We start from the raw sequence: 21,985 nt of genomic DNA, 5'->3' as shown, positions 1-21,985 counted from the left end.
GAGAGGGTGCGGAGCGACTGGCTCGCTTCAGAGCACACCCAAGCATGTTCTTCAGGGAGCTGTGGACACCCCCTTCACTGATGTATACCATTTTATACCCCCAGTATGGTACAAGATGGAGCTAGCTAGGTTGCATATCATGATTGTATACTCCATGCATATAGCTTGGCATTCTCCTAGTAGTAGAGCTCCATCCCCTTCACCACTCATTGTACTTATTGCACACCCAGATTCAGCTTTTTTTAGTTCAGTACTTTTTCATTTTGTTGGGATGATAGAGGATACCTCATACAGGTACTCCGATTTGTCTCATAGGCCGAGTTCAGTCTTTTGGAAGACGTTAATAATCTCTCTCTCTCTCTCTCTCTCTCTCTCTCTCTCTCTCTCTCTCTCTAGTTTCCACTTAGTTCTCAGTATATCATATATGGGTTCTGCATGGACCGCCTACCCCCCCCCTTCACTACAGTTTGGACTCCCCTTTTCTCCGGCTGTCTCACAAGGATACCAACCGGGTTATTTGATCAGATCTTCTCAACCTCTACACACATTGCACATGGATCACACCTCCGGAGCTCCCCACGAAGATGCACTTCTACAGATATCACTTCCTCACACTCACTAAGGATGGATTCATCCAGCAGTCGGGCTACTTGAGTGTTCACATGTCCCATGCCATGCGGATTGTGATTGGCTAGGTACGTAAAAATACGTACCATTGGTAAAAATACATAAAAATACATAAAATCTCAGAAATTTCAGCCACCTACATAAAATTTCAGTCCATATCCACATTGACATATAATTTTATAAAACTTTCGAAATAGAGACACAACAAGGTCAAAAACCTACTAATTCAAAAGTGAGAAATTAGAATCACAAAGTCGTCAATCATACTTAAGTTAATCGTACTTAATACTTAATACTTATTACTTAGGACAAGTCACATTGTCACAAGTGAGTCGTGACAACTCGCAATTCACATCAAAAAATGATGAAATTTGAAAATGAGTCTATGAATAATGACAAAATGTGCCATGTCCATACAACACCAAATCAAAACTAAGGTAATCCAAATCAAAACTCATCATCCGATGAGGATGATGACCCTGGAGAATCAAGCATATAACCCTCCGTGATGACATTGCCCTCGTCATCATACTCAGGCCCTATCATCATGGGCACAGGTGGGTGGGCTGCCTCAAATGTCCCTGTCCCTGCCTCTGCATCATCCTGCTGGGTAGTGTGAATGAGGCGAACGGCCTCATTCGCACGTGCTCGAGGAGTCTGAATAGGCAGCTTCCCTCTCCGGGGGCCTCTCCGGCCAGAACTCTCTGCATCTGCAGGTCCCTCATGTAGCTGAATTTTATAAGCCCGGGCTCTCGATCTCGTCACCCGCCTGTCTACACTCTCCAGCTCTCTATGCAGGAGGCAAAGAATCTCGTCCTGCTCATCTCTCAACCGTTGCTCTGCCTCATCAATGGTGGTAGGATCTGGGACCAGCTTGACACATGTTGGATCCACCTATTCAACGTAAAACCAAAGAGAACGTGGAGTGTCAACGACTCAACTTTTTGTATACTATAGTTACTAGTATAAAAGCTATGTAAATGGGAGGTCAATTCCCATAAGAGAATGAATAGGATAAACTCACCTGTTTTGGGGTGCCCAAAGCATGATAAGCTCGTACGAGCTTCATGTTGGCCCTACAATAGACCAGTCTCTCTAGTTGAGAGGTGCTCAAACGATTACGTATCTTTGTATGTATGAGCGAGTAAGCGCTCCAGTTGCGCTCACAAGCACCTGCTGAACAATCCTGCACTCCAAAATTCAAAAAAAGTGCTTCATTCATGTGAGCTCGGCAATTCCCAACAAGCTTCACAAGACTAGTTCAAATGGCATAGTACATACATGACATACATACCTGAGATAGCACTCGCAGAGCTATATCTGTAAGCTGTGGAAGACCCTGTCTTCCATAGCTTTGCCACCAAGTAAGAGGAAGTTTGGTGGCCTCTGGTCTAAGAGCAACAACTCTAGCAAATGAGGGTCCCAAGTTGTTGACCCAGCTGCAGAGCTCCGCATCAATCTCCAATTGCTGCTCCACATCATACATACTATTAATGTACCTATCTCATAAGGTGAGCAGCTCCCTATCATGAAAGAGAAGTGGCATCTTGTAGAAAGGATGAAGGAATGCAGCCATCCCATGAATGGGGCGACTCATACACCCCCATCGATAATCCACAATAGCCAATATATCATCTCGGCTGCAAGAGTAAAATAAACAGAGAAGTAGAGCAATTAGTAAGTCAAGACTCAAGAATCAAGATTCTGTAATCGGCCATCAAGAATCAAGATTTTACTTACCAATTCTGTGTGAGGGACGTACAGGCTGCAATATGACTCTTCATCTGCATGAAGAGGTGGTACACTAAGCCCAAAGTGGAGCCCTCCATGTATGTGACTCGCAGAAGTACAAATACTGGCTGCAAAGCCACTAAGAGAGTTTGCACATCCGTCCAGAGGGTCTCATCAAGTATCCGTCTCTGTATGTATTTGGTGGGCTCTGTCTGTGAATGATACATATCTCTCCACTTTGGATCCACAACTGTCTGTAGTAATAGTGGATCTCTCAATTTGAAAAGCCTGTGTAGCACCAAATACATATAGGCAAATCTTGTCTTGGATGGCCGCACCATATCTAGGTTGCTGTGGCTCCTAAAGATAGCCAATTCCTGCTGCTTCTTTCTGAAGAATGTAGTGATCTTCGTGGCATCAGAAACTGTGGGTTGCACCCAACTCAGCTTGCCTATGTCCTCCATAAGCAAATCAAGGCAATGGGCTGCACATGGAGTCCACACAATGCGAGGAAACTCCGCCTCCACCATGTCTCCCATTGCCTTGCAATTAGCAGCATTGTCTGTTACAACCTGCACCACATTCTCTGAACCAACCTCAACAATTGCCTGGCGAATATGCTCGTAGATACTCTCAGCAGTGATGCGTTCGCTTGCCTTCCCAGCATCCACAGCGCGTAAGAAATACGTACCAAGACATGAAGAGACAAGAATATTGATGATGTGTCGTCGCCGTGTGTCACTCCAGCCATCCGAAATGATAGTGCAACCAAATTGTTGCCAACCTGCTTTCACTGGCACCAAAGCCTTGTCTATCAAGGCCTTTTGCTCATCAAGCATCGTGGTGCGCATCTTTTTGTACTCAAGCCCTGACCATGACTTCGTGTGTCCAACCTGGGCTATAGCTCTGACCATCCTCTTCCATTGGTTAGTCCTCAAAACATTGAAGGAGATATTGCACTCTATGAGAGTGCGAGCAATCTCCATCTCAGCCACCTTTTGCCTTTCTTTGACCCAAGATTGTGCATGCACACGAGAAGGCAAGGTGGTTTGCCTGTCCGTACGTGTATCACCCTCATTCTCATCTTGCATGACAGAAGGCCTCTTTCTGGCAGACGATGCCTGCTCATCAGAAGAGGCAGGCTGAGATTCATCAACCTGCGTGGATGGACCGGCCAAGTCCCCAAGAAGAGCATCATGAAGCGCATCCTGTGTCTCTTGTGTGCCTCTTCCTCTTGCAGCTGCCCCCATTGCAGGGAAATTTTCAGCAATCAACTGATCTCTCAATGCTTCTGGCACTCTCTTGCACCCTGCACAATTGTTGGTGGTGCCAATGCCTGTGAGGTGCTTGATGACACGAGTAATTGTACTCGTGAGGGTGAAATTGCAGTACTTGCATTGCCATTGTCGAGTGCCACTACCTGCCTGCCCTGGAGTAGTCACAATGCGAATGACGTTTGTGTGCTCCTTCCAAGGTGGTAAGGTACGTAGTGTACGGTACGCTATCAGTACGTACGGAACGTACTTCTGTACGGAACAAATTTTAAGGTACGTAAACAGTACGTACCATTTGTAAACAGTCCTAGAAACCTGAATATTTTGTAGACATAGCAACCAAAATACTTAAAATAAAGAGACTGAACCTCATTACTTAAAGTTTAAATCAATTATCAGTTACCAAGCCCATTACACAATACCTCATGTTAACATTAAACAGTCATAGTGATATAAGCAAGAACCATGAAAGTCATAGATAATAAAAGAGAGTACAAATATCATGTCTACAGCTGCCAGCACATGTCCTGGTCCACAAGTGCAAAAAGCAAAACAATGAAACACTACACAGTTGTCTAGACTCTAGAGTCTAGACGCAAGAGTCTCAAATCTCATCATCAGATGAAGATGACGAGTCTTCTGAAGAGAGCATGCCTCCATCATTGATACCATTGCCCTCTTCATCGAACTCTGGCTCAGTAGCAACAAGCTCCAGTGCATCCTCATCATGTGCCTCGGGAATCTGAGTGTGAATGAGTTCGACAGCCTCATTTGCACGCCTCTGCTGGGTGCGACGAACTGGAAGCTTTCCCCTGCGAATGCTCTCTCGTCTCGCAGAGCCTGGATCTGGAGCTGCCGGGCGTAGAGGAATGCTGAGAGATCGTGCACGTGAGCGGGTCACACAACGATCCACGCTCTCAAGCTCTCTATGTAAAGCTCTCAAAATCTCCTCTTGCTCATCTCTAATCTGCCGATCCACAAGCTCCGGGCTGGGTTCATCTACCATTTTGAGTAGTGTTGGATCAACCTGTTTAAACATGCCACAAATTGCATATTGGACAATGGACATCCATTGAACTACAAAAAAATTTCTACTTCTAAGTTCTTATTGAGTCCAAATTTCAATGTATACCTGCTTCGGTGACCCCAAAGCATGGTAGCTTCGCACGAGCCTCATGTTAGCTCTGCAATACACCAACTTCTCTAATTGAGAAGTACTAAGGCGATTCCGAATCTTAGTGTGTATAAGGGAGTATGAGCTCCAGTTCCGCTCACATGCTCCAGCTGAGCAATCCTGTGCAAAAATGAGTGCAATGCGAGCAAATTTGTAAATCTTTCAATGCTAAAACATCAATCTTCATTTCCGAAGATTATACTTTAGAGATTAATTACAAGTTACCTGAGATAGAACACGAAGAGCAACTCGTGAAAGGTTTGGAAGACCAACCCTTCCATAAGAGTGCCACCATGTCAAAGGGAATTTCATGGCTTCCTTCCTCAATGACACAGGTCTCGCAAATGAAGCACCAATACCACTCATGTAAGTGGTGAACTCTCTATCAATCTGAAGTTGCTCCTCCTCTGAGAACATCCTTCCCACATACTCTGACTGCTTCATGCTCAAAGCAGTATTATTCCATAGCTCTGGCGACCTATAGAGAGGATGGAGCATGGCAGCCATCGCATGGATGGGACGGCTCATGAATGTCCACCGTTTGTCTACAATGTCCAGGATCTCACCTCGGCTGAAAATGAGAGATTGAACATACATGTCTTAGGTTATAGTGCTAAGAGAATCGAGAATCGAGAAGTCATAAAAATCAAAGAAAGAGGAAGAAATTAGAACTATTGCTTACCGTTGAGCAGTCATCATGGAGCACTGAGCAACATGGTCTTTCATTTGCATAAACAAATGAAAGACCAGCCCCAAAGTTGAGCCCTCCATGTCTGTAAGTCGGAGAAGGACATACACGGGCTTAAGTGCAACTGAAAGGCTATGAACTTGCTGCCAAAAATCATCATCCAGGATCCGCCTCTGCAAGTATTTTGTACGCTCATCCTCTGAATTATGCATCTGTCGCCACCTTGGATCCACAACTGTTGATGATAGTGAATCTCTTATCTTGTAGAGCCTATCCAAGACCAAGAACATGTAGGCAAACCTGGTCTTGGATGGTCTCACCATATCCAAAGGACTATGGCTCCGAAAGATGGCAAGAGCCTGATGCTTCTTGCGGAAGAAGGTGGTGATCTTTACAGCATCTGCAACAATGGGCTGCACCCAAACAAGCTTCCCAATGTCTTCCATAAGTAAATCAAGACAATGGGCAGCACATGGAGTCCACACTATATGTGGAAACTCTGCCTCGACCATTTGACCCATTGCCTTGCAGTTAGAGGCGTTGTCGGTCACCACCTGCACAACATTGTCCTCCCCAACCTCAAGGATAGCCTGTCGAATGTGGCCATAAATGAACTCCCCTGTGATCCTGTCGCCTGCTCTCCCTGCATCCACGGCACGCAAGAAATAGGTGCCCAAGCAAGATGACACAAGGATATTGATTATGTGCCTCTTGCGAATGTCTGCCCACCCATCTGAAATAATAGTGCATCCAAACTCCTGCCAACCTGCTTTCACAGGTGTGAGCGCCTTGTCTATCAAGGCCTTCTGCTCATCCAACATGGATGTACGCATCTTCGTATACTGAAGACCTGTCCAATTGCTTTCACCATTCTTTTCCATTGGTCTGTCCTTAACACATTGAAGGATATATTACACTCAATAAGAGTGCGACAAAATCTCCATTTCTGCCACCCTTTGCCGCTCTTTTACCCAAGCTTGTGATGAGATACAAGAACGCAGAGTGGATTGCTTTGATGCCTCCCCTGTACCTCTCGCATCTTGTGGCAGGAGGTCCTCATCATCAGCAATACGTGCCCTCTTCCTGCCTGTGGTGGATTGGGCTGAAGCCGAAAGACTTTCACCCTCATCTACTGTACCTGAACCTGTAACATCTCCAATAAAAGCATCATGGAGAGCATCTTGCGTACTTTAACCACCTCTAACACTGCTTGCACCACCCATTGCAGGACAATTCTCCGCAATCAATTGGTCCCTCACAGCTTGTGGTATTTTATCACATGGACCACATTGATTGGTGCACCCGATACCTGTCATGTGCTTGATGACGCGAGTTATGGTGCTAGTGTACTGCTCCCCGCAATACTTGCATGCCCATAGCCGAGTACCTGATCCTTGCTGAGAAGGGGTGTTAACAACCCTCAGGACATTGGTGTGGATTGCCCAGTTCGGGTTAGTCTTGCGCGGCATGATGAAGCCTGGGCGTGAGAGAGAGCGAAGAAGAGCGAAGAAGCTACTCTGCAGAGTTTTGCAGGTACACACGATTGTGCAAGTATTCACATGGACCCAAATTTTTTTGGCTTAATGCCCAAAATCTGGTCGCTTATCCGCAAGCGCATGGTCGCCACACACGATTCGCCACGCCACGCCACTTATTATTTTTTTTAAAAAAAAACCGTACGGATCCGTACAGTACGGTACTGTACCGTACCGTACCGCTGTACCGTACTGTACGGATCCGTACGTACGTACGGAATCAACCTTGGCTCCTTCCAGTATGGGTTCTCTCGCTTCAGCATGATTGCTCTGACAAATTCAATGCACAATGCCATACAATTTCAATCAGGATTCAGCAATCATGCAATGCATAATATTTAGTGGGCAGCTCAGCTGAGAGTGAGAGTGAGAGTGAGAGTGAGAGTGAGAGAGGGGCTGAGAGCTAAGTGCATGGTCCACAGATGGTGGCCTAAGGCTGAGAGAGAGAGAGAGAGAGAGAGAGAGAGAGAGAGAGAGAGAGAGAAATGAAATGAAATGAAATGTTATATTAACGTCTTCAAAAGGCCATAATGACCTATGAGACCAAAAGTTACATCATGGTGGATCTGATACAATGTCTGGATAAAAAAACCCAAAAAATGAAAAATAAAGATGATACTACTGGCACCTAGAAAATGAAACTGGAACTGGAAGGTACACTATGGAGGTACCTCCATCTCATAATATGTGCCGCATCGGACACTGGCGGATCTCCTCAATATCCTCTGTGGTCAGCACCCTGACTGGGTGTCTCGCATGCCTCGCAAGAATAATCCGAATCTGCCGCTGCAACCTCCGTCTATGCTGGGATGCCCTCCTCCGTAGTCGTGGGCGTCTGGACCACCCAAGCTCAATCGCACGATCAATCAGTGTACCCCTGGTGTGGGCGGTATCCATGTCCTGCTGCTGCTGTGGTCCATCTGGCGCAGTGATGGTCGGTCTAAAGAAGTCTGTAATGTGCCTCTGAGTCTGGCTCTCTGTGCGCCTAAGCAGGCTATCTCTATGTCTCCGCAACTCAAGCAAGAACAATCCCAAACACCTCTGGTCCTGGTACCCCATGACTCTGGAAAGTGGTCCAAAACCCTCTCTGAATAAACAGTGGAAACGACCACGTATCTCATAGTATGCAGTACAATGGCATATATAATGCAGCTCTGTCTCTGGCTCCCCATGGCATACTCGGCATATCCTGGCCTCAGCTGGTATACCTCTATATCGGCCAATCTCAATCTCAAGCTGGTGTGAGGATGTGCGAATCTGACCAATAGCACATCGTACTGCATGAGACAAGTGTACATCCATGTAACTGGGTCTGATCACAAAACCATCTGCTGTGAGCTGAAGAAAATGCTCTCTGTAGAAAGCCATCTTCGTGCCCAGCTCCTCAGTCGGCTGTATCCATGTCCTCCTAATGTCCAGCTGAACTAAATCCTGACGGATGAGTCTGGTAATCTCTGTCCGTGTAAGAGTGAGAGAGGGTGCCTCTAGAGAATACTGGAAGGGAGGCAATCTGTCCATGCTAAAACCATGTGCCTGGAACCAAGATGTCATCTGTCCATACCAACAAGCCGTGTCTCCCTGTAAAGCCAACTGTCGGGAGGACTCCAGGGCGAGGCGTGCATATCTGTCTCGGGGGAGATCCCACAAGCCATGTATGTAGGAGACTGATCTCGTAAGAGCCTCAATCACCAGAGGGGCAGCCGCCAGCTCTGCTCGAATAATCTCATGAGGTACCACAGCCTTGGCTCTAATAAGCCTAGCAATCATAGATACCAAAGGCCTCTCCATACCTCTCCACCCGCCTGCGCTGTGATGGCCCACTGAAGGTCCCCATATCTGCACTCCATAAAGCATAGCTGATGTCACTAGAGTGTCAAAAAGCCAGAGTTTCGTTCGAGGTTCCTGAAACTGAACCTGCGAACACATCCTCTCCAAACCACCCAGGGCTGCATGTGCTCTAGTCAATCTAGTCTCTGCTGCTCTCCTCATCGAAAACACTGGCCCACTGAATACTACCCCAAGATATGTATATGCATCTGTATACTCCACAATCTGAGAGAGAGAGAGAGAGTTATGTTGCTGCCTTGGGGGCCTGAGCAAGGGTGGGTGGGTAAAGGGCACCGACAGCCCAACAACACAGGAGATGGCGAAGCAAAGGGAAGGCGGTGGCAACAGTAGCGGGGGGGGGGGGAGAGAGAGAGAGAGAGAGAGAGAGAGAGAGAGAGAGATTGTACCGGTTTAGCAAAGGAAAGGCGGTGGCAACAGTAGCGGGGGGGGGGGAGAGAGAGAGAGACGGAGAGATTGTACCGGAAGGTGTGCGCTGGCGGCGGCTGTACGGAGTCCAGGTGCTATTGCTGGCGGCAGTACGGAGTCCAACGCTATCGGCGAAACCCAAAAAAATGCGAAACCCCCAAAAAAAAAACGTTTATCACAGGTGAACAACGAAAACCCCACAAAAAAATTTAAAAAAAAATTCACGTACGGATCGATCCGTATGTACGGATCCCCGTATTGTACGGATGTACGGTACGGATTGGATCCGTACGTACGTTTTGGTCCTACCTTGCTTGTAGTAGTATGTTCACACAAAGTTACGCAATCGCTTGAGCACGCAACAGTTAGGGCGGCTAGTATATTGCTGCACTAACTTGCGTGCGATGCAAAAGATGGAATCTGCGAGACAGGTATAAGTTATAAGCATTCAAATTTCAAACTTCAATGTTTATTGAAACTAAATTCTAATACATTGCTTGTCACTTGATCATTGTACAATGTAGGTGAATGTGGATGCATTCAAGCTCAGAGGGGGCACTCTTGAGAGTGTTAACAAAGAGCAAGATGAGGAGAAGGAGAGGCTCTATGCAGAGATCTATTGAGAGCTCCAGTCGTTTGATCGACGACCTACTCGCACTCGTCATGGGCATGGAGGTAGTGGCAGAGGAGTGCAAGTAGGAAGCCGTTGATGCACGATTCGTCGCGCTTCGAGGGACATTGTGCATACCTATGTGCGACGTGGTTCAAGTAGCTCCACACCTGCTGTTGCACATGAGGATGCTCCCTTTGGCTTCTCACATGAGCATAGAGAGCTTGAGTTCGATGATGAAGGCAACCTCCTTAGCGATGGTGACTCCAATGAGGCCACCCATGTGTCCTCTTCTTATGAGGATGATTTCAACAAGAGCTCTGATAGTGATGCCTTTCTCTAGTCTATCCTTGGGCCCTGGACCCTCTTTTTGCACTCACTTTTTTCTCGTGCCTAGCACACATCATAGCCTCTATGGCTTATGTACTTTTGTTTCACTTCAAACTTGTTTTTAATGAAATTTTGGTTTGAAACAACTTCTCTAGATTCTATCCTTCCAAGTTGAAAATGTCTATGTTTGTAAGTGTTCTTTTTTTTTTTTTTTTAATCGTATTTTATCGTAAGGTATCACAAAATTTCATATCATACCATGTATCGTATTTTCGCACCGTGACAACTATGAACTAGACAAATACATAACTAAATCACACACACCCACATACACACACAAATTCTTTATTGAACCACATCAAAAGAATTTCTAACAAACAAGCTAAACAAATTTTGAATGACTAATTAGCAACGACAAAACAAACTTTAAATGACTAATTCACTAAAACAAAACAAGCAAAGACAAGAATACAAAAAGTATGAACTTTACCTCAAAGATTGTCCAATCATGAAGTATAAGATCATCAAGTCCATCATGCATAGCATGGACTAGGTACTACGACATCCCTACTCATGTCATCAGTGTCCAAGAGTAGGTGCACGTTTACCTATAAAAATTTTGTCCTAACCAAGAGGACACAATTTTTATTCAGAGACCAACGAGCAAAGTTTCTATCACTTCTCCGAAGATGAAGGGCAGACTTAGCCATGATGAAGGCTAGCACTTACAACAAGACTAGCAAAATAATAACTTCCCTATTAAAGCAATGATTAGCAAGACTAGAACCAATGATAAATAACAACTAAAAGCTAAAATGATCTAAACACAAAATGGGCTTTTAAAAGGATAGAATAGATGTGATCTTCTCAAAAGGAGATTTAGTATATCTCACGATAATCAAGCAAAGGTTGAAACAGGTCAGCAAGCGATGCCCAAAGTTATCATGTCGGAGCTTCACACCCTTTCCCATTCTAAATAAGACCAAAAATGTTTCTATTAAGCTAAAGCTACCTCCCAGTCGGACCATGCATGATGTGTTCCATGCGAGTTGGTCAAAGCCTTATATCAGACCTCCTCTCTCCGATGTCCACGATGAACAAGAACCAGACATAGTGGACGACGCTTAAGTTATGGTTCTAGAACAGATCATCTTGCATCGTTTCAAGCACGGCTCCAACCGAAAAGAAAGACAATTGCTCATGAAGTTTCAAGACCAAGGGACCCCAGTCTGGGATGAGTCAACCAAGATTCCACTCTAAGCGTCTAGGGTCAAGTGTATAAGCCCCGTACATGGTCTTGGTTAGGTGTGTAAGTCCTGCACATGAAGCAGTGCCAATCCGTACTGTGAGTCACCTGAGAAATGATGACACGTGTTCCAAGCATTGATAGGCTTGTAGCCAGATGCAAGGCACCTGAGAAAGCATGTAGATGCATGTAGATTTGCATAGAGTGTAGGGTGGTAACCAACACTTGGGCCATGTGGGGCAGCCCATGGGCCATGGCTTTGGCCCATAAAGCCACATAACATATAGTGGCCAGCCTTTATAGGACATAGACCCAGTCGGCCAGTCCATAGGGGCATGGACTAGCTGTCGGCCAGCCCTACCAAGCTTGGGCAGCAGGGCAGCCAGCCAAAGGAGCTTCACAACCAGTCCACCAGCCCTTAGAAGGGGCCTGCACAGCAATCGGCCAGCCTCTGGGCAGCCAGGCAGCAAGGCAGCCAACATCAGATTCAAGGCGGTGACCATCATGGGAAAAGCTCCCTTTTATGGGTATGAAAACAAGTCATGGGCCTATAGCCTCTTTTAGCCCATCAACCAACATACGGAAGAGTATATATGCATGGGTTAGCCAAAGGTATTATTCACGAAGTGCTGAAAAACTCCAACAGCCAAGACAACAAAGGGAGCCTAACACAACAGTGAACTTGAAGATCAAGAATCGGGTCATCTTCAAGCTGCAGGATTACACCAAGGAAGATCTCCACTTTTTCATCATTCAATAAAGCAAATACACCAATCCTTGGTGGGGACCCTTCAGAGGGTATTTGGGACCCAATCGGGTGTACCTTGTCTTTATTGTTCCTCTCTCTCTCTCTCCCCCTCTCTCTTGCACTCTTATCTCCACTACATTGTGCAATCGTCAAGAACCAAGGTGCTGAATATTCATTATCAAAGTATAGTCTTGTCTATAAGCTTCCGCATGTTACAACTATCCCTGTTGTATCTCATGTAAAAATCAATAAAGCGATGAAAAAGAGTGTTTCTCCATACTTGGTTCTTGTACATGATGATGTGGAACATAGCAATGTGCATGTAGATTCTCTTACTCGTGATAGGCTAAGTTTCCTATATGAATATAAAGATTGCTTTATAGAGGCATTGCTGAGTGAAATGCCTCCCCACTACCAAAGGATAATAGTATTGATTTGGTGCCAAGTAATCCTAATAGGCCAGCATATCCTATGAGTGCTTGCCCCAACAAGAGGAGATTATGAAGCAAGTTGGTGAACTCTTAAAAGGATGGTTTAGTGCGACCAGCTCTTCATCATTTTGTTCACCCGTTCTTCTTGTCTAGAAGTATGAAGAATGATGGTTCATTTCGTATGAAGAATGATGGTTCATTTCGCATGTGCATGGATTACAGAGCACTTGAAAAGACAACCATTCAGAATCAGTTTTTCGATTCCAAGGATTGGACAAATAGGATGGTTCATCATATTTTAGTCGCATTGATCTCAAGAGTGGTTACCATCAAGTAAGAGTGATGCCTCAGGAAGTACACAAGGTAAAATTTCACGCATCTTTGGTCTCTATGAGTATTTACAAATACTCTAGCTACCTTTAAGCGAATGATGAATCGAATTTTCAGAAATCATAGAGCATTTACAAGTGTTTTTTCGATGACATTTTGGTGTTTTCAAAGAATAAGAAAAGCTTCTTTAATGAACCGAGAAAACATGAGCTCATGATTAATGGCAAAAAGAGTGAATTCTTCCTCTCGGAGATTCACTATCTTGGACACATAGTGATAGCGTGCGAATGGATCCTACAAAGATCGAAGCCATTGTTCACAATTTCCTTGGTTTATGCTCATATTACAAGTTGATAGAGAGACTACCAATCATAATGCTCTCACAACACATAATCAGAAAACCCTCCATTCTACATCACAACAATTTGGCAGAGTTTGCAGTCCACCCTCCCCACATAGATACCTCATTTCGACTAGTTACTTGCATACATAGAATACATGAGATTGAAACCACCAGAAAAGAAAACGACTCCCAAGGCTAGCCCAATCCGCATGCACACATCTTGCATCACAAGGGGTTGACAATTGTTGGTATGCCTGAACAATGCCAAAAATAACAAAAATGATCTTTCTATAGATTCTTTGCCACCACTTTAATACCTTGGACAACCCCATGCGTTAACAAGACAAGAACTTAATAGAGTAATCAAAGAAAGTCTCTCTCATCACAAAACCTTTGCAATGAATCCAAGTTTCTCTACAATCCCTCTGCATAGGCTAAAATCAGAACACTGTCATCTGCACAGGTGCGCGCATACATATTAATGTGACCAAAGGACCTATGTGTAATGCCCGCAGATCTTCTGAACACAGGACGGTGCTGTCAGAATACGCAGCGGAGATGATGACCAGATCTGGGAACACGAGAGCAAAACGCATGCAGAAAAAATACAGCACAAGAGAGAGAGAGAAATAGGCATGTAACTCTACTCTATATACACAAGAAAATCCCGGTGTTGGTACACAAGTGGCAAGGGGGCTGGGGGCCTATTTATATGCCCCCATATGAGCAGTTGGCCTGCTGTAGGCAGCCGACTGGACACAAGGATCCTCACGACTGGATAAACACACTCGGCCAGCATCAAGATGGGTCGGCCAGCACAGCAGAAGAGTCCCACGACTCATGAGGTGCAGTCGGCCAGGCTCAGGGTCCTCCTGCCACTACAGGGCTGCCTCCCAAGCCAAAGAAAAAATGGGAAAAATAGGGGAAAAATGCGGAGAGTGGGAAAAAATGATAAAACACCTCATAAGGGCAGGCACACCCACAACAAAGGCCCTGGTGTATAAAACTGGACAGGAGATGACTTCTAACACCCCCTCTCAGCTCCTGGCTCCAACCACTGGGAGCTAGGGTGCCGCCTGAGCAAATCCTGAGAGAGTGACTTCGTGAAGAGGTCCACCGTACTGTCCTCCGTCGAACAGAACTCTAGCAAGATGTCATTAGCAACGATCTATTCACAAACAAAATGCCTCTGGATGACCATGGGTTCCTCCAATGGAAGCCCAAACCTGCAATGCAACCTCTGCATCCTCACCACCTCACAAGCAGCATCACAAGCAGCCCGGTACTCTGCCTCTGTCCTCAACAAGGCAAAAGATGACTGCCTCTTACTGCTCCATAAAACTGCTCCTGGGCCTGAAGTAGATTCCCTTGTGTCCAGATCTTCTCCCCAAACTGAGTCACTCCAACCGTGGAGTCGGACTCCATCCAACAATCCCCCTCCTGTGTACAAGAGTCCATGATCCTTCGCATGCCGCAGAAACCACAGGAAACGCAATCCTGCCTCCCAAAGAGTAATCCGCAACCATGAGCTCAACTGCCTCATCAGGAAGCTCCCGTCCAATCTAGTGTCCATCAACCAGATCAATGAACCATTCCGCTTCTGAGTCAAAGAGGCATCACACTGCTCACAAGGATCAACACCTGTTACGGTGCAAAAACAAGTCCTGGAAACCTGTTGAAGACCACACAAGGCCTTCTGAAACCTGTCAACCACCCCCTCTGAATCCGGAACCACAAAGCTTGGAGAAACCACCTCCTTCTGCAAGTAATCACTTGCCACCTGCCTGGCTTTCCAAAAGGTCCCCGTGGAAAGAACATCCTCATCTACTAGAGGTTCTTTTTCCCGAACACGACGAGACATCAGAGCATAAGTGACCTGTTCAGTTTCCTCTGACTGACAAACACAAGAACCACCAACATCAGTACTGGAAAGTTCCTGCCAACTGCTGCCATCTACTGGCAAGCTATCCTCCATCTGGTCCCGGAAAGCCCGCACCTGCAGCATATCCACACTTAAGTGGCCATTACCAGACTGCCACTCATCACAAACCTGAGGACCTCGGAGAGAGAGTGCTGAAAGCTTGTAAACTCCATTCTCCACTCCGCCTTCCCAAACCACTTGGCCTGTTGCTTTGTCTCGGAGAGCAACAAAATGCTCATCAAACTCCACCCGTACGCCAGTCTTGCAAACCTGATGCACTGACAATATATGAAAACCAAGTGCCAGAACATACAACACCTAGGAGGAATGCTTCCCCCCTCTGCCATCGGGAACTATCTCCATCCTGCCCTCACTGTGAACTAGGATAGTGGACGTATACCCAGTAAGAATATGACAAGAAAGCCTGCAGAGATCCTGTAAACCGGAACGGGAAGGAGTCATGTGCCTGGAAGCACCACTATCGAGAATCCACTCCCGAGTATCCATTGGGGAAAGTCCTCCAATCTCCTCCCTGCCTGAAGAAAATGAAACATCGGTGTCCACTACCTCCAGGTGCACAAAAGCCGGAGTCTTCATGATTGCTGCTGAGGAATCTTCACCCTTCTCGGTCTTCCGCTTGGGACACTGCCTCCAGTAGTGGCCTTTCTCACCACGATCATTACAGGTCCTCTCTGCCTTCAGTTTCTCGCGGTCAGCGTCGGACTTCTTCTCAAAAGACTTCTCCGATGAAGCCTTCCCTTTGCCGGAGTTTCGGCCTTTCGACCGTTGGCCAGTTAAGGCCTCCGAACCTCCACCTTGAGGACGGTTCGTGAATCGTTCCTCCTGGTCCAGGACCATGGGCACAAGCTCCTCCCACGTGATGGTGCTGAGCTTGCCACTGGTAATCAAAGACGAGTAAAATGCTGAGTACGAAGAGGGCAAATGTGACAGAAACGTGATGGCCATGTCCTCTGACGATATCTCCTTCCCAGCCTGAAGAACTTCCTACTGAAGAGCCTGCAGCTTGTTAATATGCTCCCGCATGGGTCGTTGACTTTGCAGGGTTCATAACCCGCATCTGTACTTCCAAGGAAATCCTCTTCATGGGCGATACCCTGTTGTAAAGAGAGGCCAAATGCTGCCATATACCTCTGGCCAGCGTCATATGCTTTACATGGTTGATTACCTGCGGTGTGCAGTTGAGAAAGATAAACGAACGGAGCCTGGCGTTGACACGATCCCACATCTGTGTCTGAGCCTCCCGGTCCTTTCGGGTTGACGGTAACTCCCCTTCCTCAACTTCCGGCCGTGGAACACCAACAATGACGAAATCAACGAGGTCGTAAGACTCCAAAACAGATTCCATCATAACCTTCCATATGCCGTAGTTGCTCCCGTCCAACTGACGGTCCACCGGGAACGTGGGGAGTGTCGGGATCTTCACGTGCCTGTCGGCCATCTCTAACAGATCTGCCATTGCGGGGATGTACTCTGAAAAGGGTGGGTGGGTGGGAACAAAGAAGAATTGATACCTACAAGTGGCTGTCCAGCAAATCAGCCCGCCGTCCTCTTGCTTCTCCTCTTCCCGAATAGTCCAAAACAGTCCACCAATCAGCCACAAAACAGCCCCCTCTTGCTCACACAAATCCCAAGACCTATCTAGAGCCTAGGGCTCTAATACCATGTCAGAATACGCAGCGGAGATGATGACCAGATCTGGGAACACAAGAGCAAAACGCATGCAGAAAAAATACAGCACGAGAGAGAGAGAGAAATAGGCGTGTTAACTCTGCTCTATATACACAAGAAAATCCCGGTGTTGGTACACAAGTGGCAAGGGGGCTGGGGGCCTATTTATATGCCCCCATATGCGCAGTCGACCTGCTGTAGACAGCCGACTGGACACAAGGATCCTCACGACTGGATAAACACAATCGGCCACCATCAAGATGGGTCGGCCAGCAGCAGAAGAGTCCCACGACTCATGAGGTGCAGTCGGCCAGGCTCGGGGTCCCCCTGCCACTACAGGGCTGCCTCCCAAGCCAAAGAAAAAATGGGAAAAATAGGGGGAAAATGCGGAGAGTGGGGAAAAATGATAAAACACCTCATAAGGGCGGGCACACCCACAACAAAGGCCCTCGTGTATAAAACTAGACAAGAGATGACTTCTAACAGGTGCACGCTAGCTCACCACCCAACCGTAGGTCTACATCGGTAGACTACCCCCCAAGCACAAGGGCTAAAGCTTGGAGTGGACATGTCCCAAGCCTAACACGTGCCTATGTCATCCGAGAGCACGAGGTAAAATCTCAATAGACTCATCCCACTATAAATAGCTTTGACCCATTTAGCCATGACTAATTAACACCTTGGCCCATATTATCAACCAATTGCACTAATTTTCACGATCCCCTAACCCAAGGTTAGGCCGACTAACCCTGTGGTTAGCATCGGGTACGTACAAGAACCAGCTTAACTCCAAGCCATTGTTCCTACAAGAGTATCTTGGTTGAACAAAAGACAAAATTAGAACCAAATCAAGGTCATGAGGAACACCACAACTCCTCAATCCAACCCGCACGGAATTTGACAACCTGAAATCACGGAGGCTAAGTGTCGACACTAGTCACATCATTCTACCTATCCACATCATGATTGGGTAATTTGTCGTACCTATGGGAAAGCAAAAAATACTTCCCTATCAAAGAATCATAGAACTATCGGGTATCTCAATCCAAAAGTATCCATAAAGATACACAAGCACTCACATCCTATAATCCCTAGAAGAACACTTATATCAAGACTATATTCAGCTAGAACACCATTAATAAAATCCCTCTAAAGCAAGCTAACATCCTTCTATCGATTACATCTGTTACTGCATTACAGTTCAATGGCTCTAAAGTAGATCAGCCCCAGGAGTAGGTCAACCCTTTCCCAAGGCCTGCTGCACATAGCTCTATACCTTCATGCTCTAAATTCACAGGAAAATCCCGGTTGATACCCGTTCTAAAGTGTTGCCAAGAGTCATATGCTCAATATCGATATAGGCAAACCAGCCAATCAATTGGAATTTGGCCTCTTCTCTCTCTCTCTCTCTCTCTCTCTCTCTCTCTCTCTCTCTCTCTCTCTCTCGATACATGTATCCTACCAAACTCAGCTGGATTCAAATGGTGTAGCTCTACTTTCACAAAAATGCAAAGACATAAGAACATATAAAGACTATCAATCATCAATATGGATATGGATACCCTTTCCCACAGAATACAAGACTTTTCACATACTACCTCACAAAAGCTTTGGGTATTAAAACTGGGGACACTACCCAAACCTGTAAATATTTAGCACAGCGTTATGGATCTTCGCACAATTTGAAGGTATAATGATAAGCGCTAGACATTAGTAAACAACAGAACTTCCTCGAGGGAGATTGTACCCAGCAAGATTACCTTTCACATATGTGCATGTGCCAAGCCCATCAGCTGCCTTTCCCCCTTTGCCTTTTCCTTTGGAAGCTCCTTCATCGGCAGCGCTACTACTAGCTTGCTTTCCCTTGCCTTTTGCACTCTCCTTCGCCTTGGAGTCCTTTCCCATGTTGAAAATCTGCAAGAAATGGATAATCAGAATTCGTCTAGAGACAAGCCAAAATAATAATGAGACGCAGGCGGGCAAGCTTGATTCAGGCCTTCTGTTTAAGCAAAGAGAGCCGAGACCTAGCGTCTCCTCGTGTCACCAAGTGTGTTATTATGTGTGCGTGTGAGAGAAAGAGAGAATAGAGAAGCTTGCTTAAACAAGTGTATACATTTTTTGTTTTTGTTTTTTTTTTCGAGCCGGGGTCAACAAGTATATACACATTGGCTTACCGATGGACAAGGAAAGAGAGAAAAAATATTATGGATTTAGCATTAGAGCAAGATGTTTTTTATGAAGAATTTGACTAGACTTAGATGATTTTTTATGAAGAGTAATGTGCATCGTGTGTGATCAAGAAGACAAAGGGATGGAAAAAAAGCACAAAGAGAGAGAGAGAGAGAGAGAGAGAGAGAGAGAGATCTATGAAAGACCCAAAGGGCCTATGAGACCAAGAGGAGAAATAAAAAGAGGGTTTGCACACTACACGAACCCGACAAGTACAAATGACAATAATCTACTCAAAAAATCTATTCAAAGGGAAAAGGGAATTATGTGTCATCCTCATCATAAGTAGAGTAGATAGCCACGATTATCCACCTATTGGGTTGATGAATCTTTGTGTACTTGGAGTAGATAGCTATGATATCCACCTATTGGGTTGATGAATCTTTGTGTACTTGGAGTAGATAGCTATGATATCCACCTATTGGGTTAATGAATCTTTGTGTACTTGGAGTAGATAGCCATGATATCCACCTATGGGGTCAATGAATCTTTGTGTAATTGGAGTATGTCCTTGCTCTAGAGCTCACAAGATAAGGATCCAAATCTCACATGGAATAACTGCTAGCTCCATATGGAGAAATAGTGCTCGCTCTCTAGTGAAATCATGGCTCTAGTGAGTGGTAATAGCACTAGGCCAAAGGTTAGTGCAATATAGAGATCTGATGAATTGCCCCGTGACTTGTTATCTCTCTCTAGCCGTGGTCTCTTGATAAAAAAGCTAAATAAATTTGTAATAGAATTCCAACTCATCCTACCTCTTTGAGTGTAGTCGCATGAAGGCATCTCTATGCTCAACATAGCTCTATCGATACATACCCAAACTTCTTTTATCTTTGTAGTGCATCACCCATAAAAGGGGGCCAAATCCCTCAATCATCCTCGTTTCTCATAATAAACTGAGCATGTAAAAAGTAGTGTTCCTTTGCCTTATCTCTTCATTAGTGCATACCTTGCATGCTCGTGCTTCTCATGGTATGCCCTCCGCTCAAGATAATGGGACAATACTCTCATTTGACCGATAGCAATCCTCATGCCATAAGACATATATCTTTAGAGATATACGAGTTTCTCACATAATCGTCCCTTATTACTTTCAAATACTCTAAAAAAGCCTTATAGGAAGCTTAAATGGGATTGGACTAGTCCAACTCATGTCAAAACTAGTCGGATTGTGCAGTTGATCTCTTGCTAAGTTTGTTAGATCCAAAAAGGGAGACTCTAGACTAGGGAAACAATCCATCTAGATATACCTCAAGGTGAGCCATCTAGTGGTGCAAGAGTATCATGATCTCCTACATCCCTCCTATGCATTGGAGGACTCAAGTGCCAACCTTGTGAGTTAGTCTCAGTCTAGTGTCTATAGATGATGTAAGTGAGTAGCTATTTGGAAGAGAGCATCTAAAACAAGTTGAGATGCTTCAAACTCAACAAATAGGATCTCACATTGCCTCTAAGGCCTCAAACATCATGACTCATGACGTGGCACTTCTTCCTGACATGGCTATCATGATATTAACGTGGCTAACAATGATGTTGACACAGCTATCATGATGCTGACTTGGCTATATCGCAATGTTAACGTGGTATCGTGATGTTAATGTGGCACCTCTTGCTAACACGGTATCATGATGCTGATGTGGCTATCCCGATGCTAACTTAGCTATTGTAATGTTAACATGGTATCACGATGATGATGCACCACTTCTTGCTAAGATGTGGCCATGTGTGAGGAGCAAGCTCCATGGGTTGTGCCATGTGTGAGATGGCCAAGTGTGTGGGTGGGAAAGTGTGTGGATGAGAGCATGCCAAGAGGGGCTAGTGAGTAAGCAAGCGAGCGTGATTAGCAGATCTACGTGCATCACACCTAACATAGACTTGAATTAAGCACAGCTTAATCAAGCATGTAACGCAGTCTTAGTGTAACAAAAATTAAGTAGGCAATTTATCAAAATCAACACTAGTAGCCCACTTAAGCACACAACTTTTTATCATTAAATGTGACCTTCATGTGCTTTTCCACCACTCAATAGACAAGCTTAGCACGAGATTATTTACCATTCATCGAACTTGATTAACAACAAGATTAAGGAAGAGATATTACACTTACCTAACAAAATCAATTTGCTTGATCTCCTTCTCTCTAACCTACTGGTTAATCCCAAGCTCTCTCTCTCTCTCTCCAAAAGCTTAACGCTTAATAAGCTTTTGCATAAAGCTTTTCTTTAAGCCTCCTCTCCCAAGCACCCTCCCAAATCTATCCTAGGTAAAGGCTACCTAAGTTTAAGTTAATTCTAAAGCTACTCAAGGTCAAGGTTTATTATGCAATGCTCTTAATGCCTAATGTTTACAGAGAGCTACTAATCCATGCAATTGCCTATATGCCTCAATGCAATCCTGAATCCCCTACAACTAATGCAATGCTAATCTTAATGTAACCAAACAAACCATGTAGACACTCAATGCAATTAAATCATGAAAACCCACTTCTTTGCTAACCATTAATCTAAAAATCAAATCATCTTAATCAACAACAGATCTCTCACAATAGGGTACAAAGTGAAGCCCTTCTCAAGTGGTGGCTAGCATCAACCACAATGGCAAAAGCTATCCTCGATAATGGTGCCAATGGAAAGCCAAGATTCATACTCGCAAGCACACTAGCAATGCATAGAAACATAAATCTTACCTATCTTTTATCATGGGGTTTAATCTCTCGCCAACCATGGAGCAACATCCTTGTGGAGGCAACTTCTAGTGGATGAAAACCTTTACTCCATTGTTGCCATAGAGCACCCAAAGAGAAGAGTTGGTCCTCTTTACTCCAAT

General features: G+C 45.3%; 4 protein-coding genes across 5 annotated transcripts in view; all 4 read right to left on the bottom strand.

Annotated features, from left to right (window-relative positions):
• The window catches only part of LOC147634719 (FKBP-like peptidyl-prolyl cis-trans isomerase family protein), a 53,187-nt gene extending 34,136 nt beyond the window's left edge, over positions 1-19,051 (bottom strand). The window contains exons 1-2 of one of the 2 annotated variants that reach the window (XM_086803878.1): positions 18,955-19,051; positions 18,691-18,844 (exon numbers count right to left, since the gene is read on the bottom strand). In XM_086803878.1, the coding sequence (XP_086660004.1) occupies positions 18,691-18,835 (145 nt within the window). In that variant the 5' untranslated portion in view covers positions 18,836-18,844; positions 18,955-19,051. Of the gene's footprint in view, positions 1-18,690; positions 18,845-18,926 lie in introns of both variants that reach the window. The other variant, XM_086803877.1, reaches the window with a different exon arrangement.
• On the bottom strand, positions 844-2,241 carry LOC147634722 (uncharacterized). The gene is made up of 3 exons (XM_086803876.1): positions 1,922-2,241; positions 1,652-1,813; positions 844-1,521 (listed from the first exon to the last, which is right to left on the bottom strand). Exons 1-3 carry the CDS (start codon positions 2,111-2,113, stop codon positions 1,075-1,077), a joined length of 801 nt encoding a protein of 266 aa, XP_086660002.1. The 5' UTR covers positions 2,114-2,241; the 3' UTR covers positions 844-1,074.
• Positions 2,331-3,823, bottom strand: LOC147634721 (uncharacterized). The gene has a single exon (XM_086803875.1). It carries the CDS (start codon positions 3,606-3,608, stop codon positions 2,364-2,366), a length of 1,245 nt encoding a protein of 414 aa, XP_086660001.1. The 5' UTR covers positions 3,609-3,823; the 3' UTR covers positions 2,331-2,363.
• On the bottom strand, positions 3,829-6,368 carry LOC147634720 (uncharacterized). Its single transcript, XM_086803874.1, has 4 exons — positions 5,489-6,368; positions 5,032-5,377; positions 4,765-4,926; positions 3,829-4,659 (listed from the first exon to the last, which is right to left on the bottom strand). The coding sequence occupies exons 1-4, from the start codon at positions 6,325-6,327 to the stop codon at positions 4,237-4,239; spliced, it is 1,770 nt and encodes a 589-aa protein (XP_086660000.1). The 5' UTR covers positions 6,328-6,368; the 3' UTR covers positions 3,829-4,236.
• Positions 19,052-21,985: the final 2,934 nt, after the last annotated feature.

Source organism: Cibotium barometz, chromosome 10 (assembly GCF_041138505.1).
Source record: "Cibotium barometz isolate CiBa-2024 chromosome 10, ASM4113850v1, whole genome shotgun sequence".
NCBI classification, from domain to species: Eukaryota; Viridiplantae; Streptophyta; class Polypodiopsida; order Cyatheales; family Cibotiaceae; genus Cibotium; species Cibotium barometz.
The sequence above is the reverse complement of the archived record's forward strand: the minus strand, read 5'-3'. Positions and strand labels throughout refer to the sequence as shown.

Coding starts and splice junctions, on each gene's coding strand:
- LOC147634721 (XM_086803875.1), bottom strand. CDS start 3,608: ATGGGGGCAGCTGCAAGAGGAAGAGGCACACAAGAGACACAGGATGCG.
- LOC147634720 (XM_086803874.1), bottom strand. CDS start 6,327: ATGCGTACATCCATGTTGGATGAGCAGAAGGCCTTGATAGACAAGGCG. Junction 5,378..5,488: donor TCCATGATGACTGCTCAACG/GTAAGCAATAGT, acceptor TCTCATTTTCAG/CCGAGGTGAGATCCTGGACA. Junction 4,660..4,764: donor CTTTGGGGTCACCGAAGCAG/GTATACATTGAA, acceptor ATGTTTAAACAG/GTTGATCCAACACTACTCAA.
- LOC147634722 (XM_086803876.1), bottom strand. CDS start 2,113: ATGTATGATGTGGAGCAGCAATTGGAGATTGATGCGGAGCTCTGCAGC. Junction 1,814..1,921: donor CTCTGCGAGTGCTATCTCAG/GTATGTATGTCA, acceptor TTTGGAGTGCAG/GATTGTTCAGCAGGTGCTTG. Junction 1,522..1,651: donor CTTTGGGCACCCCAAAACAG/GTGAGTTTATCC, acceptor TACGTTGAATAG/GTGGATCCAACATGTGTCAA.